This window comes from Aethalodelphis obliquidens, unplaced genomic scaffold (genome assembly GCF_003676395.1).
Source record: "Aethalodelphis obliquidens isolate GAN/ISIS:26980383/991018 unplaced genomic scaffold, ASM367639v1 scaffold11, whole genome shotgun sequence".
Lineage (NCBI taxonomy): Eukaryota > Metazoa > Chordata > Mammalia > Artiodactyla > Delphinidae > Aethalodelphis > Aethalodelphis obliquidens.
The window spans coordinates 15,057,018-15,071,427 of record NW_020837955.1 but is presented as its reverse complement, the minus strand read 5'-3'; the positions used below and the strand labels follow the sequence as shown (position 1 = coordinate 15,071,427).

The window sequence follows — 14,410 nt, the reverse complement described above, 5'->3', positions numbered from 1 at the left end:
CTTTTATTATTGTTTTAATGTGCAAGTGTTTCCAAAATGGACCTCTACTGTTACTATTATATGCAAGTATTTTCAAAATGAGCCTCTGAATGTGGTAAACAGTTGGAGAACTAATGAGAGGAATTAAACTTCTGAATGCAGAGTACATTTAATCACCTCTTCCATCCTACCGAGATACAATCTTTACAGGGTTAGCTAGATACGATTAATATTTGAAATGCACTTAAATTCATGTCTAAAATTATTTTTTAACACTGTTTTCTCTATAAGTTCAAATATTCTTCATATGACGTGGCGTAAAATAAGAAGTCCATCAACAGATGAATGGATAAAAAAGGTGTGTTATATATCTACAACGAACACTACTCAGCCATAAAAAAGAATGAAATTCTGCCATTCTGTAACATGCATGGACTTGGAAGGCATTATGCTAAGTGAAATAAGTCAGACAGAGCAAGACAAATACCACATGATATCACTTACATGTGAAATCTAAAAAATACAACTAGTGAATAAAACAAAAAAGAAGCAGACTCACAGTTTGAGAACAAACTAGTGATTACCAGTGGGGAGAGCAAAGGTGCAATACAGGGGTAAGGGATTTAAAAAAGGGTTATTATGAGATTATATGAAATCACATGTGTGAAACTTGTAAACTGTAAAGCACTAAAGAATTTAAAGAATCATAAAGATTTAAACCATCATTGGGATTGACATATATACACTGATACTGTGTATAAATTAGATAACTAATGAGAACCTACTGTATAGCACAGGGAACTCTACTCAATGCTCTGTGGTGACCTAATGGGAAGGAAATCCAAAAAAGAGAGGATATATGTATTCATATAGCTGATTCACTTTGCTGTACAGTAAAAACTAACACAACATTGTAAAACAACTATACTCCAATAAAAACTAAAAAAAAAAAATCTTTCATTCAGTATTAAAAATTAAAAAAATAAAATTTCTTCAAAAAAATGGAAGAACTAATGCTTAACTTCAAGAAAGATTGTACCCCTTAAGTTTTTTAAAATTCATAAATAGAGAAAGCCAATGAAGAGACAAAACTATTTGCATTATATCAAAATAAAACTGTTTTATGAACTTAATTAACAGTGATACAAATACCGCTAAAAATATTCACTAAAAAAAGTTTACTGAATGTATTTCAACCCTTATCTCTGTCTAGTGAATTTCATTCTCTTAACTATGACCACCATTTTTCTACTTCTAAAGTCATTCTTATCTGCATGGGCTTCTGAAGCTGTCTGTTACCCCAGACTAAAATACATACATATTTATTTTTAAAATTAATTCAGTTTACTTTTCATTTGATGTATTCCAAACATATATCAATTTATGTTACATGTACAAAAAGAGAGAAAAAGAAAAGTGTATAAAGAAAAATGGAGATATACAGAGTAGGGAAGAAATATGAATGAGAAGCAACCTCATGCAAAAGCAAGTGACTCATTCCTGATTCTTGGCAGAATCCTAGACTGTACCAAATCCTTACTGTACCAAACATCTGAAGTTCCTGCAAATTCTGCCATCTGAAAGTAAGTATCCTTTCAGCGTCAAGTTTTAAAGTGTGCTGCTGGACTTCCCTGGTGGCGCAGTGGTTAAGAATCCGCCTGCCAATGCAGGGGACACAGGTTCCATCTCTTGTCTGGGAAAATCCCACATGTCGCGGAGCAACTAAGTCTGTGTGCCACAACTACTGAGCCTGCGCTCTAGAGCCCATGAGCCACAACTACTGAGCCTGCATGCCACAACTACTAAAGCGCACGCGCTCTAGGGCCCGTGTGCCACAACTGCTGAGCCCGCACGCCTAGAGCCTGTGCTCTGCAACGAGAAGCCACCGCAATGAGAAGCCTGCACACCGCAACAAAGAGTAGCCTCCGCTCGCTGCAACTTGAGAAAGCCCGCTCGCAGCAATGAAGACCCAGCACAGCCAAAAAGAAATTTCTTTTAAAAAAATTTAAAAAAATAAAGTGTGCTGCTTATTTCACAATCCAGTTATATGTAACAACATCATTACCATCATTACTTACACTTCTGTTCTTAAGTCACAGAAACCAGACATTAGCAGCAGCATGACTTGACAACAGATCCCTCCTGTTTCTTAATATAGCCTTTATTCTTTACCTTCTTTTCTGCTTATAACTGGATATACACTCATATTCCTCAAATCAGTTGATCTCCTCTGGATTACTTGCTAAAGAATATCTGACAAAATGTGGATTCGCTGACTTCGGTAGAGCAATATCTAAAGGTATTTTACCTAGACATCTTCGTATAGTTTTAACAAATAATTCCTATCAAGTAGTAACATAAATACAAAAATATTTATTAATCATTTAACAATAACAAACCTTCCACTTTTTCCAAAATAAAGTTTAAGTTCTCAGGAAAAGGGAAAAAAAAGGCAAAAATTGTCTGGGTTATCAACACCTCTGGTTCCTTGTCTTTACCACAATGTCAGCTCATTTTTTATCAATGTAATTATACCAGAATACTCTTCTCCATTAATTTACATTCCCTTGGTTTTAAAAGATCAAAATCTGTGGATAATTCAATCTTCTTAATAGTTTAACAGTCTTGACCAAAACAACTCATTCAGGTTGGACTACCACTTATGTGGCCTACTTATTTTTTACAAAAATTAAGTCCCACATAGGTTTACAGCTTCTTATAATTCCTACCTAAAGTCTTCTCACTTAATGTGGAAAATTCTAGTTTCTCTTCTTTATCTTTACCCCATTTATGAATTTACCCTTGCCTATCACCAATAAAATAAAACAATCTTTGATTTGGATATGTTACATGAAAATTAAATGGAAGTTCTTTGCCTAAGGAGAAAGGGGACAAAGGGAATGTTATCTTTTAGATAAGATTGCAGCCACAAGCCATGGGTCTTGAAATGGTTATCAAGAGACTATATGGATTTGACTCTCTGTACATGCCTGTTTATTTTAACACGCCAAAATCTATTTTAGTAAATACTCCACAGTAAAAATCTATGCATAGAAAATATATGTATATACAAATAAATATTGGTTGTACAAGTCTCACATGGTACACAGCCTTATCACTTTAATCATACCTGCTTTTCTTTTGAAAAAGTCATACAGCAAAACTTCAGTACCTCTCAAAAAATTGTTAGAAATTAATCCATATTATTTCATTATTTTTATCCTGATGTATTCTCTTTCCAGAACAAAAACCAGCTCTAGATAGGGTATCTAACATATTAAGTATTATAAAAATACTGCTAAGCATAATTGTTAGGTTTCCAATAGATAAACAATAAGTAAAATATTAACACTGATCGTTTTACGTAGGAGTATATTAACTAAATCATTTTTTAAAGATGTGTTAATTACATTAAACACTCAGAAAAATGACCAGCTTAAAGGTTTTTTTCAATAACTATTCCCAAAGATTTATGGACTTCTTTTTTTAAAATAATTAAAGTATCATTTCATTGTGATCAAATAAATTAAATCAATGCCCATTTATACAAGATAAACTTCATCAGTTTCCTTACTAGCTGAATGAAAATTCACATAACCTAACACATATGACAAGATTAGTATTTATATCATTAACCATGCAATGAAAAAGCCACATTTCAACACAGGCACATATTCACAGATATTTATGTTCCTCTCACTTTTTATTCTTAGTGAAGGCAAAGAGCTTCCCATTTTATTTTGATGGGAATTTCTCCCACTTACCTTTGCAACATCTTCCTGTATCTACGAAGGTAGCATTAGTCTGAGACGGGTGATTCTTGAATTACCAAACTAGCGTATCTTTTAAAAAATCTGCCAAATTGCTCCCTCCCCTTCTCAGCAATTATACACTACTCAGCAACTTCGCTTTCCATCACATGTTTTGAAACATTTATAACCAAGTGCCAAATCTAAGTCATAGGAAGTTAGAACTCAAAAAGCATTTGACTAAAATCCAGGAATCCTGAACCTTGACATCAATCTGCTTTACCCTGTTTGCCCCTCTGTCCACACCTGAGGTCTCTGGGAAGGATATGAATAGAAGGAAAGGCCAGGTAACTACACACTGTTACTACAATGCTTTTGTTACAAATTTCAAAGTGCTCTGTCAACTAAGCTGGTCCACGTGGAAGGCTCACCAAGCTTAAGGCCCAGGATCACCTGGATATCCTTTGCTATCTTTCCTCTTCAAAACCTATGCTCAGATCTCAGCCAATGGTGAAGAAAGGCCAGTCTAGCAATGTATGAAGGAAAACTTAAGCCAGTGGAAGCAGTCAGCTCAAACCTACTTAGCTCTGACAAAACTAAAAATTTGAGAAGAAAAAGGATAGACAAACTAGACCGTAGCACTGAAGAGAAGAGGGCAAGACATTTTAGGCCGGGGTATTGAAAGAATTATGCTACCATTTATGATAATATTATGAGTAGAATTCTTTACTGTAATAGAAATTGAGTAAGCCATCAGTAGTAGGGAACAAAGAAAGAAAAGGCAACTTGGTGGAACCAAATAAGAAAGTCTAAAAAAAGGGCGTATGCTTTAATTTTTTATAGCACAGGCTTTTGAATTCCCAACCCAGGTCTACCACTCTTTAGCTGAGTGATCATAAATGAAACCCTTAATCTTTCCAAATTCCGTTTTTCCACCTGTAAAACAGATATTAACATCAAAGGGCTCTTGTCTGGCACATAGTAAATACTCAACATATGATAGCTCTTAAGAAACATTAATAAGACAAAACAACCACCAGTCTTCTCCATATTTAGATAATATCTCATTTCTTTAAATTTATGAACCACTTGATGGGGATGGGAGGTGGGAAGAAGCAGATGATATTATACAAGCAGGTTGCAAAAAGATTCAATACTAAATATGATGTCTGGGATTTGCTTCAAAATAATCTTGTGGGAATGAATAACAGCCATTCGTTGATGTAGCTGGGTGTTCACTATACTATTCTTTCTACTTTTGTGTATGTTTGAAGTTTTCAAAAATGAAAGATTTTTTTAAAAATTCTTTTTCCCTTTAATATGGTTGGACAAGAAGACAAGTTCTAGCATCCCTTCTACTTTTGATAAATCATGCACCTAAAAGATGGAAAGATAGGTAAAACAGAACAGGAGAATATCCTGTGGATAGGTATAGAAGAAAATACCTACAAATGACTTAGAAAATACGCCTACATTGACTGAGAGGAAGGGGAGCATTCAGGTAAAAGCCCATAAATACCAATGCATTGGGACTCCCCTGGTGGTGCAGTGGTTAAGAATCCGCCTGCCAGAAGACCTAAATAGACATTTCTCCAAAGAAGATATACAGACTGCCAACAAACACATGAAAGAAGGCTCAACATCATTAATCATTAGAGAAATGCAAATCAAAACTACAATGAGATATCATCTCACACCAGTCAGAATGGCCATCATCAAAAAATCTAGAAACAATAAATGTTGGAGAGGGTGTGGAGAAAAGGGAACACTCTTGCACTGCTGGTGGGAATGTGAATTGGTACAGCCACTATGGAGAACAGTATGGAGGTTCCTTAAAAAACTACAAATAGAACTACCATATGACCCAGCAATCCCACTACTGGGCATATACCCTGAGAAAACCATAATTCAAAAAGGGTCATGTACCAAAATGTTCACTGCAGCTCTATTTACAATAGCCTGGAGATGGAAACAACCTAAGTGTCCATCATTGGATGAATGGATAAAGAAGATGTGGCACATATATACAATGGAATATTACTCAGCCATAAAAAGAAACGAAATTGAGCTATTTGTAATGAGGTGGATGGACCTAGAGTCTGTCATACAGAGTGAAGTAAGTCAGAAGGAGAAAGACAAATACCGTATGCTAACACACATATATGGAATTTAAGAAAAAAAAAGGTCATGAAGAACCTAGAGGTAAGACAGGAATAAAGACACAGACTTACTAGAGAACGGACTTGAGGATACGGGGAGGGGGAAGGGTGAGCTGTGACAAAGCGAGAGAGAGGCATGGACATATATACACTACCAAACGTAAAACAGATAGCTAGTGGGAAGCAGCAGCATAGCACAGGGAGATCAGCTCAGTGCTTTGTGACCACCTGGAGGGGTGGGATAGGGAGGGTGGGAGGGAGGGAGACGCAAGAGGGAAGAGATATGGGAACATATGTATAACTGATTCACTTTGTTATAAAGCAGAAACTAACACACCATTGTAAAGCAATTATACCCCAATAAAGAAGTTAAAAAAAAAAAAAAGAATCCGCCTGCCAATGCAAGGGACCTGGGTTTGATCCCTGGTCCAGGAAGATCTCACATGCTGCAGAGTAAGTAAGCCCATGCACCACAGCTACTAAGCCTGCACTCTAAAGCCCACAAGCCACAACTACTGAGCCCGTGTGCCACAACTACTGAAGCCCATGCATCTAGAGGCCGTGCTCTGCAACAAGCCACTGCAATGAGAAGCCCGTGCACCGCAATGAAGACCCAATGCAGCCAAAAATAAATTAATTAAAAAGAAAAATACCCATGCATTGGGGACAATAAAAAATACGTGAAAAACAAGAGAGATCAAACTGAACATAAGCATGCCTCAATTTAACAAATTCAACAATTCCTTTCTCTACACACATGGTACACATTTTTGAAATTTGTATAAACCAATAATAATTCTACATGTACTAGTGGAGCATGTTTCTTATATTAAATCAGAGATGAATTCTGTTGTTAACACAAAATACATTTTTTGTAATACATTCACATTTGCAGATGTGGGATTTTCTTTTACCAAGCAACACATAACCTGTAGATCCTTTTTTTTTTTTTTTTTTTTGGCTGTATGCGGGCCTCACTGTTGTGGCCTCTCCCGTTGCGGAGCACAGGCTCTGGACACGCAGGCTCAGTGGCCATGGCTCACGGGCCCAGCCGCTCCGCGGCATGTGGGATCTTCCCGGACTGGGGTGCGAACCCGTGTCCCCTGCATCAGCAGGCGGACTCTCAACCACTGCGCCACCAGGGAAGCCCTGTAGATCCTTTTAAATTAGTTTTTCTTCCCCTTTATATTGGCAGCTTAGGAGAGGGAGAACATGCCTTTACCCTCTGGAAATCTCTAAAAAGTCAACTAATAAGAAAAAAATATACAATAATCATGTATTAATAATGATAATAAAATGACTCAGAGCTTATGAAAAATAAGCTAATCATGAGACCAAATAACAGTCACAGACTATTATTAACAACGAAAATGAAAATGTTCATCCTACAACAGTTTTTCCAATAATAGTAATTCTCATGGGAAATAATACCGGTATTCACAGCTTCTAACCCAAAAAGTTAGTCTTGATGTGTACCATCATTAATAGAGGTAGAAAACTACTATGTAATTTCATACAGCAATTGAAGCAAATTAAATTAAAAAGTCTTTCTGGAGAAGTTCAGCTCTGTATTCTACTTTTACCTGAGAAGTTAGGTTAACTATTTCAAACATTAAAATATCATAAAATTATTTCTGTGGATAAGAGGGAAGCATTTATGCTAAAGGAAATCCCCTTATTACTTTAACAAGAGTTATTACTCAATGTTTCCCAACTGACCAATAGTTTTTTAATACCCATTTTTAATTTTCTACATTTCTAAATAAAGACAATAAAATAATGTGAAAGTTTTCTAAAAAAATATAAAATGTGCTGTGCATATATAAGATAGTAACACCATGAACACTAGACACAGAATAGATTCAGACAAAATGTCTATATAGAGAAAAGATATCCTTCTCCACCCAAACGTTGGTTATATACTATCCAAAACTCAGGTGTAGAAAAGATTCAAATAACATGGTTTACCACATTATTTGAACTTGAAATATGAACCCTCATTAAAAAAAAAAAAAAAAGGTAAAAACTTAGAAGATTTGGATAGTAAAGTATATCTGTGTTATTACAAAACTCCATCAAATAACAATTTTAATAATTCATGGAAAAGGATGTTTAAGGAAGCCTTTCCTGAGTAATTCTGGTTCATTCTGATCACTCCATTACAACATCCATTATTCCCTTCACAGGAATAATGCTGCAGATTATCTTCTGATCTAACTACTCTCAAATTGAGGATACGATAAGAAAAAAACTTTTGCAAATCATATACTGATGTGGGTCTAGTATCCAGAATATACACTACAACTCAACAATAAAAAGACAACTCAACTTAAAAAATAGGCTAGGGATCTGAAGAGACGTTTCTCCAAAGAAAATATACAAATGGCCAACAAGCAAATGAAAAAATGCTCAACATCAATGGTCATTAGGGAAATGCAAATCAAAACAACAATGAGATACCAGTTCACACCTACCCACTAGAATGGTTATAACCAAAAAGACAGACAGTAACAAGTGTTGACAAGGGTGTGGAGAAACTGAAATCCTCCTACACCGCTGGTGGGAATGTAAAATACTACAGCCGCTTTAGAAAACAGTTTGGCAGTTCCTCAACATTAAAAGTTACTATATGACCCAGCAAGTTCACTCTGAAGTATGTACCCAAAAGAAGAAAAGATAAACGTCCACAGGAATAATGCTGCTTAAGTTCACAGCAGCTTCTCCATAATAGGCAGAAAGTGGAAACAACTCAAACGTCTGACACCTGATGAATGGATGTACAAAATATAGTATGTCCATACAATGCAATATTAGTTAGCCAAAAAAAGCAATAAAGTGCTGATATATGCCAGTACATGGATGAATTCTGAAAACATGCTAAGAAGCCAGACACAAAAGGCCACATATTATAATATTACATTTATATGAACTGTCCAGAACAGGCAAATCCACAGAAACAGAGGTAGATTAGGGGTTACCAAGGACTGGGTCATAGGAGAAATGCAAAATGACTTCTAATGAGTATAGGGTTTCTTTTTTGGATATGAAAGTGTTCGAGAATTAGTGATATTTGCACAACCTTGTGAATAAACTAAAAACAACTGAATTGTATGAATTAAAAGGGTGAATTTTATGGTATATACATGATATCTCAATTAAAAAAAGAAAAAATTCAGGGTATGGACCACTGGACTTGGGATACTTTATGGACCACTAGACTTGGGATACTTTCTACATACAAGAGACAGTCAATAAAATTAGCAAATATTTCACACTGGGATTATCCCAAAAACAATGTGCAAGTATAACTAACAGTAAAAAGATTTTTTAAAATATTTGCAAATAGAGTAAAGATAATTTGGAGGGTAGTAATGGCAAGTCTTTAACTTGAAACTACAAAAAATAACAGCTTTGTTTACTCACATCTACCCAATATCCAGATTCCATTCAGCAGACGGGTGGACATAAAGGAAATACGAATCAAGAGAGAAGTTCAGAGGCACATCAAAACAAATCAAGCCCCTCTGCTGAGCTTTCAGAGCCAGTTTGCAAGGCAGGAAAAAAAACCAATCTCATTATTTTATATATACCTTTATTTGTGGCAGAAAATATTCTTTTCTGTTTCCAAATACCAAATCCAACCTCTAAAGGATGAAAATTTCTGAAAACTAAGGGGACTCAATGAATGAATATGCCACTGATTTTAGGCAACTTCGAAAATGAGTTTTGTGCAATGGAATAAGGTACAACCTCCAAATGAGCTTACTTAGAAGAGACACTACTGTGGATAACAATATTGTCTCTGCCAAGGTGATTTAAAAAAACAACCAACATCATTATTGAAGAATTTTACAATGGAATCCTTAAATAAAGGAAACATTCTTCTCCTGAGCTAAGGAGACAGGTGTGTTGCAAACCCCAAGTGCCTAACAAAGAGACTCCACTTTTTAACCTGCATTAGAAAATCCAACAATCTGTCTCTGCAAACTTATCACCTATACATTTCCTACACCAATCTTGGACTGCAGTTTAAACAGACAACTCACTCTTGTCCTTTTGTACTTTTGCTTATTTGTTTCACGTGACAGGAATGCCTTCTCCATTTTCATCAGAATGAAGCAAAAATCCACCACCTTCTTCATGAAGCCTTTCTTTATCATCTCAAGTGATTTCTTTCACTTCCAAACACCCCCCAGCACTTGCTTTCACTATCGTATGGCACATTGTGCCTTCTACTGAATACACTATATTTTTTCTAAGGACTAATAAAAGTTCTTGAATGTTAAGGCAGCTTCCCCAATATCTTTGTTTGCCCACAGTGACTAATACAAGACAGATGCTTAATAAATATTTAAATAAAGTAATTATGTACTTACCTAACTGCCTTTCGATCCTAAAAACAGAACTAGTACAAGTAGCTAAGTGATTAGGCAAGTACTCAGAAGTGGCAAGTCCCCACAGACATTGAATACCTAATTCTCACTCTGGAAGGAATTCCAGGCCATCCTGTGTAACCCCATAAGGCTAAAAAAAATGGCATTATTCAGATGCTTCCTAGAACTGCTCCAGCTATAAGCATATTTGAGGGAATTAGGGCAATTTGAAATAACTCTCTGTTAAGTCAGAGACTCATCCTGCTATCCTTTTTCCACCAAGTTACAGCTAAGCTGAAATAATCACAACTTCCCCTATGTTGTGAAGGGCTTTTCGAGAATATAGCAAAGATGAGGAGCAGCCAAGCAATAGGTTACATCATATTAGGCAACAGAGAGAACCTCCATCTTCCCAGAATGGAATATCATTCTAGTCCCAGAGGACTCAATAATCACCTGGTTACCAAATACCCATCTTGATCATAATCACTGCCTGAACCTGCTAACTCCAATTCGACTAAAACCTAATAATGGAAACACAAACACCTTCACTTCCACCTCTACAGTCCTGACCCTCAACCCCCTCCAAAACATAAAGTAGAATGGAGTATTAGATTTTGGAAATGAGTGAGAATTCACTTTCAATCCAAAGACTGCTATAAATTAAGTATTACTTCAGAACCAAATGACCCTAAAGTATTAAGATAATCAGTAAAGAGAATCAAATAGAAGGTTAACTGTTCAGAACCAATCCATTAAAATAAAAGAGGAATTATTACATTTGCTAGTGACAAACAGAGTTGCCTTTTGGATTATACATAAATAAGAACCATTGCCACCGCTCTATATATAGAAAGTTAACACTACATTTGACTTACTTAGAACTCTTTTCCTAAAGAACAAAATTACATACAATAGAAGAGAAAATATGAGACGCAACTGATTTTAGTTGGGAGACTATCAACTATATATTACTGCTCAGACTAAAATACTGATCTGCACTCTGGACTCTAAATAATCTCCTGAACTTTACTACCTCGAAAGTGGATATTTGGAGTTAACAGAATGCTTTTAAAGAAAACTGATTACTAGATTAAAATTCTCCCTCAAAAAAAGAATCTAAAATTTGATATTCAATTCAGATACTTACAGAAGGATTTTATTAGTTAAAAAAAAAAAACCCAAAATCAAAAAACAAAAATGTCTTGTCAAGCAGCAGTAACTCGCCACTAACACTAAGCAATGACTGATAAAAAGGGGGCCTGAGGCAAAAGGCAAGGATTCAAAGCAAAAAGAATCAGAATAAGATAAACAACCATCTAAACTAAAGCAACAGTAATTTAAGAAATCTATAGGGTTATAGTTTTCAATTTCCAAATCTTTTAAAAACTAAAAAGCCCTACTGAAAAAAAAGACCAATCATTAAAAAAGTGAAACAAATACAAGAACTAAAAATTCTTCGAAATAATTTCAGGATTTTGTATTAACTTACAATTCTGAAAACTCATTAATTTCATGATTCTCAAAACCTCTACATGCCTTATAAGGTCTCATATGATAGTTACAAATAACACATAATTCAATAAGTGCTAAAGCTGATGTAACATTTTAGCAAACCTAAAATAGGTTTCAAAGAATAAAACAAGCAGAGACAGAGCAGAGTAAATGATAACTAATAACCAAAAGGCTGATTCCTGGACGGCAGAGCTGGGCTGGGATTGGCAGGAGGGAAATTTTCAAATATATCCACAAGACAAATTACACCAAAAAACGCATTCATACTTTTATTATTTACACAAGTATATGTTTTAAAATATACTTTTAACCTGTGGACAACGAAAGTGATATCAGATACTGTAAAGCATTGTTGCCTATATTAATTTTGATAGTACGGTCTAAACCCTTAACAAAATTCACATACATTTTCATAATGAAACACCGCAGAAATGGAAAGGTTTATATTCTCTAACTAAAGGTTACCTTGTTTTTCACTTGTTTAAAGTTTCAGTTCTGTTTTTTAATCTATTATAGAAAATATCCCTTGTGGGACATTGTAAAGGGCATACCCTCCTGTCAAGCCAGAAAGCTCAAACACAAAGACACTGAGCTACCAAGTGCTGTAATTCTTCCAAACTGAGCTTCTCCACACCCCCTCTACCCTTCCCCCCAACAGATATGTCTATTAAATCAGTGTCTGTTCTCCCCCTCGCACAACAAAGAGAACTTCTCACCGCATGAAATTGCCGCTGAATGGACACCAGAAAGCAGGATTTGCATAATTCCTTCCAACGAAACCCTGTCGGGAAGGAGGGGATGAGGGGCCCAAGCGAACGGAAAGAATCTCCTAGATTCTGTTGGGAAGACCAAGATCATTCCCCACAGGGGGGATGGGGGGCGGTTTGGAATTCTGGGCCTCCCCGAGGACTGGGCGTGGGGGACGGAGGACGACCAGAGACATTTCCCCACACATCAGCAGCACCGAAGCAAAGATGGGGAAATAACAATGCTGGAGCACAGGAGAGTCAGACACAGGACGGACTGGGGCTAGGGGGCGGCGGGCGGAGCGGAGACACCACACGGGCCACTTACTTTTTGGAGGGGGGTTAAATATATGAGTTAAGCCCTTATGGTCCCGCCGGCCGCCGCACAGAGGGAAACGGGACCTTGGGAGAGAAAAACAGACAAAACACACAGTGTGAGAGGCGCAGCTCGGCCGCCCAGCCCCTCCCGGGGCGACCCCGTCCACACTCCCTCCTGCCCGCACGGAAAAAGCCACCCGAGGCGGCCTGAGGTCCGGGAGGCGGGCGGCGGACGAGGCTCTCGGCGAGGCGGCGGCTCCGGAAAATCCCCCAGGAGAGGACAAGAACGACCCCTGCTCCGGCTTCCCGGTCGGACCCGGTCCCACCCCCCTTCCTCCCGCCGCGCACACACCGAACACAAATACACACACACCGACCCGAGCGTCGAGGATTAACTCCCCGGCCGCTGCCGCCACCGCTGCCCGCAGAGGAAGTGCAGCCGCTGCCCCCCGCGGCCATGACACCCCACTTGGCTCGGTCAGGCGGACCCGGGGCCTGTGACAGCTCCGGCTCCCTCCGCCCCCATCTCCACCTCACGCCTCGCACACGCCCGAGCGCTGGGCGCCCGCCCGCCGCCCGTGCACGCAGGAGCGCGCGCCGCCGCGGCACGTGGGGGAGGGGCGGCGTGCGACGCGGAAGGCGCCGGCCAGAGAGGAGCCAGGGGGTCGAGCCGCGGCCACGCACGTCCCCCAGCTCTCGCGTTGGGCTCTGCGGCACCGGCGGCGGCGCCGCCGCCGGTCCAGTGGCAGCGGCGCACGGCAAGCCTCCACAATAAGCCAGCTGCGGCGCCGGGCCTGGAGGGAGGGAGGGAAGATGGGAAGGAAGGAGGAGAAGAGGGGCACGCGCTCCCGCCCGAGAGCCCGCCCCGACGAGGGCGCGCGGAGGGGAGGGGCCGGCGCGCGCGCTCAGGCCCGAGCACGGGGAGCCCGCCCGGAGGTCGCGCGCGCCCGCACTCCGGGGGGTGGGGGAGGGGGACGCCCAAACCTAAGAGGGCGGGCGGGCCGGAGCAGCAATTGCTCTCTCCCGGCTCCCTCCCTCGTTCCGGGCGGCCGGCGGCGGGGTGGCCCGAGAGCCGGAGGCAGCCGGGGGAGGGTCTCACCTACACAGTGAATGAGCTTGTGGCGCCAAGAGTCCAGTTCTTGCCGAAAGCCGCGTCTCTCAACGGAGCATTGCTGCCGCCTACACACCCTCGCCATCTTCTGCCGCCCGCCCGGCCCTGCCTCCGCCGCGGCCCCGCGCACGCCCAGCCGCGTCGCCCGGGGCCGCGCACGCACCCGCGGCCTGGGCGTCGCGCCTCCCGCCGGGGGCGGCGCGGGGGCAGGGCCGACCTCACCTCGCGTTGGCCCCGGCGTGGCCCGGGGGGCGGCTTGGGCGCGCGCCCGCCCGCACCCAGCGGTGCGCGATCTCCCGGCTTGCGGTCTCCGCGGCCGCTGCCGCTTCTGGCCTTCCAGAAGGCGCCTTCCAGCGGCCGGAGCTGGGCCCCGCCGGCCCCGTGCTGACAGCCCTTAGGGGTTGTCACGGCTGTCCCTTCCTTTCCCTTCCCGGGGCTTTTTGTTTCTTAAACCAGCCCC

At 40.2% G+C, this 14,410-nt stretch overlaps 1 protein-coding gene across 15 annotated transcripts in view; it reads right to left on the bottom strand.

Moving 5' to 3' along the window:
- Positions 1–14,078, bottom strand: part of LCOR (ligand dependent nuclear receptor corepressor) — a 126,715-nt gene extending 112,637 nt beyond the window's left edge. For 3 of the 15 annotated variants that reach the window (XM_027112167.1, XM_027112177.1, XM_027112179.1), the window contains exons 1-2: positions 13,939–14,078; positions 12,850–12,923 (exon numbers count right to left, since the gene is read on the bottom strand). Coding sequence is in view for 6 of the 15 variants with exons in the window: in XM_027112163.1 (XP_026967964.1) it covers positions 12,850–12,923; positions 13,213–13,298 (160 nt within the window). In the remaining 9 variants the exon portion in view is untranslated. The other 12 variants (XM_027112163.1, XM_027112165.1, XM_027112174.1 and 9 more) reach the window with 9 other exon arrangements.
- Between the last annotated feature and the right edge of the window lie 332 nt (positions 14,079–14,410).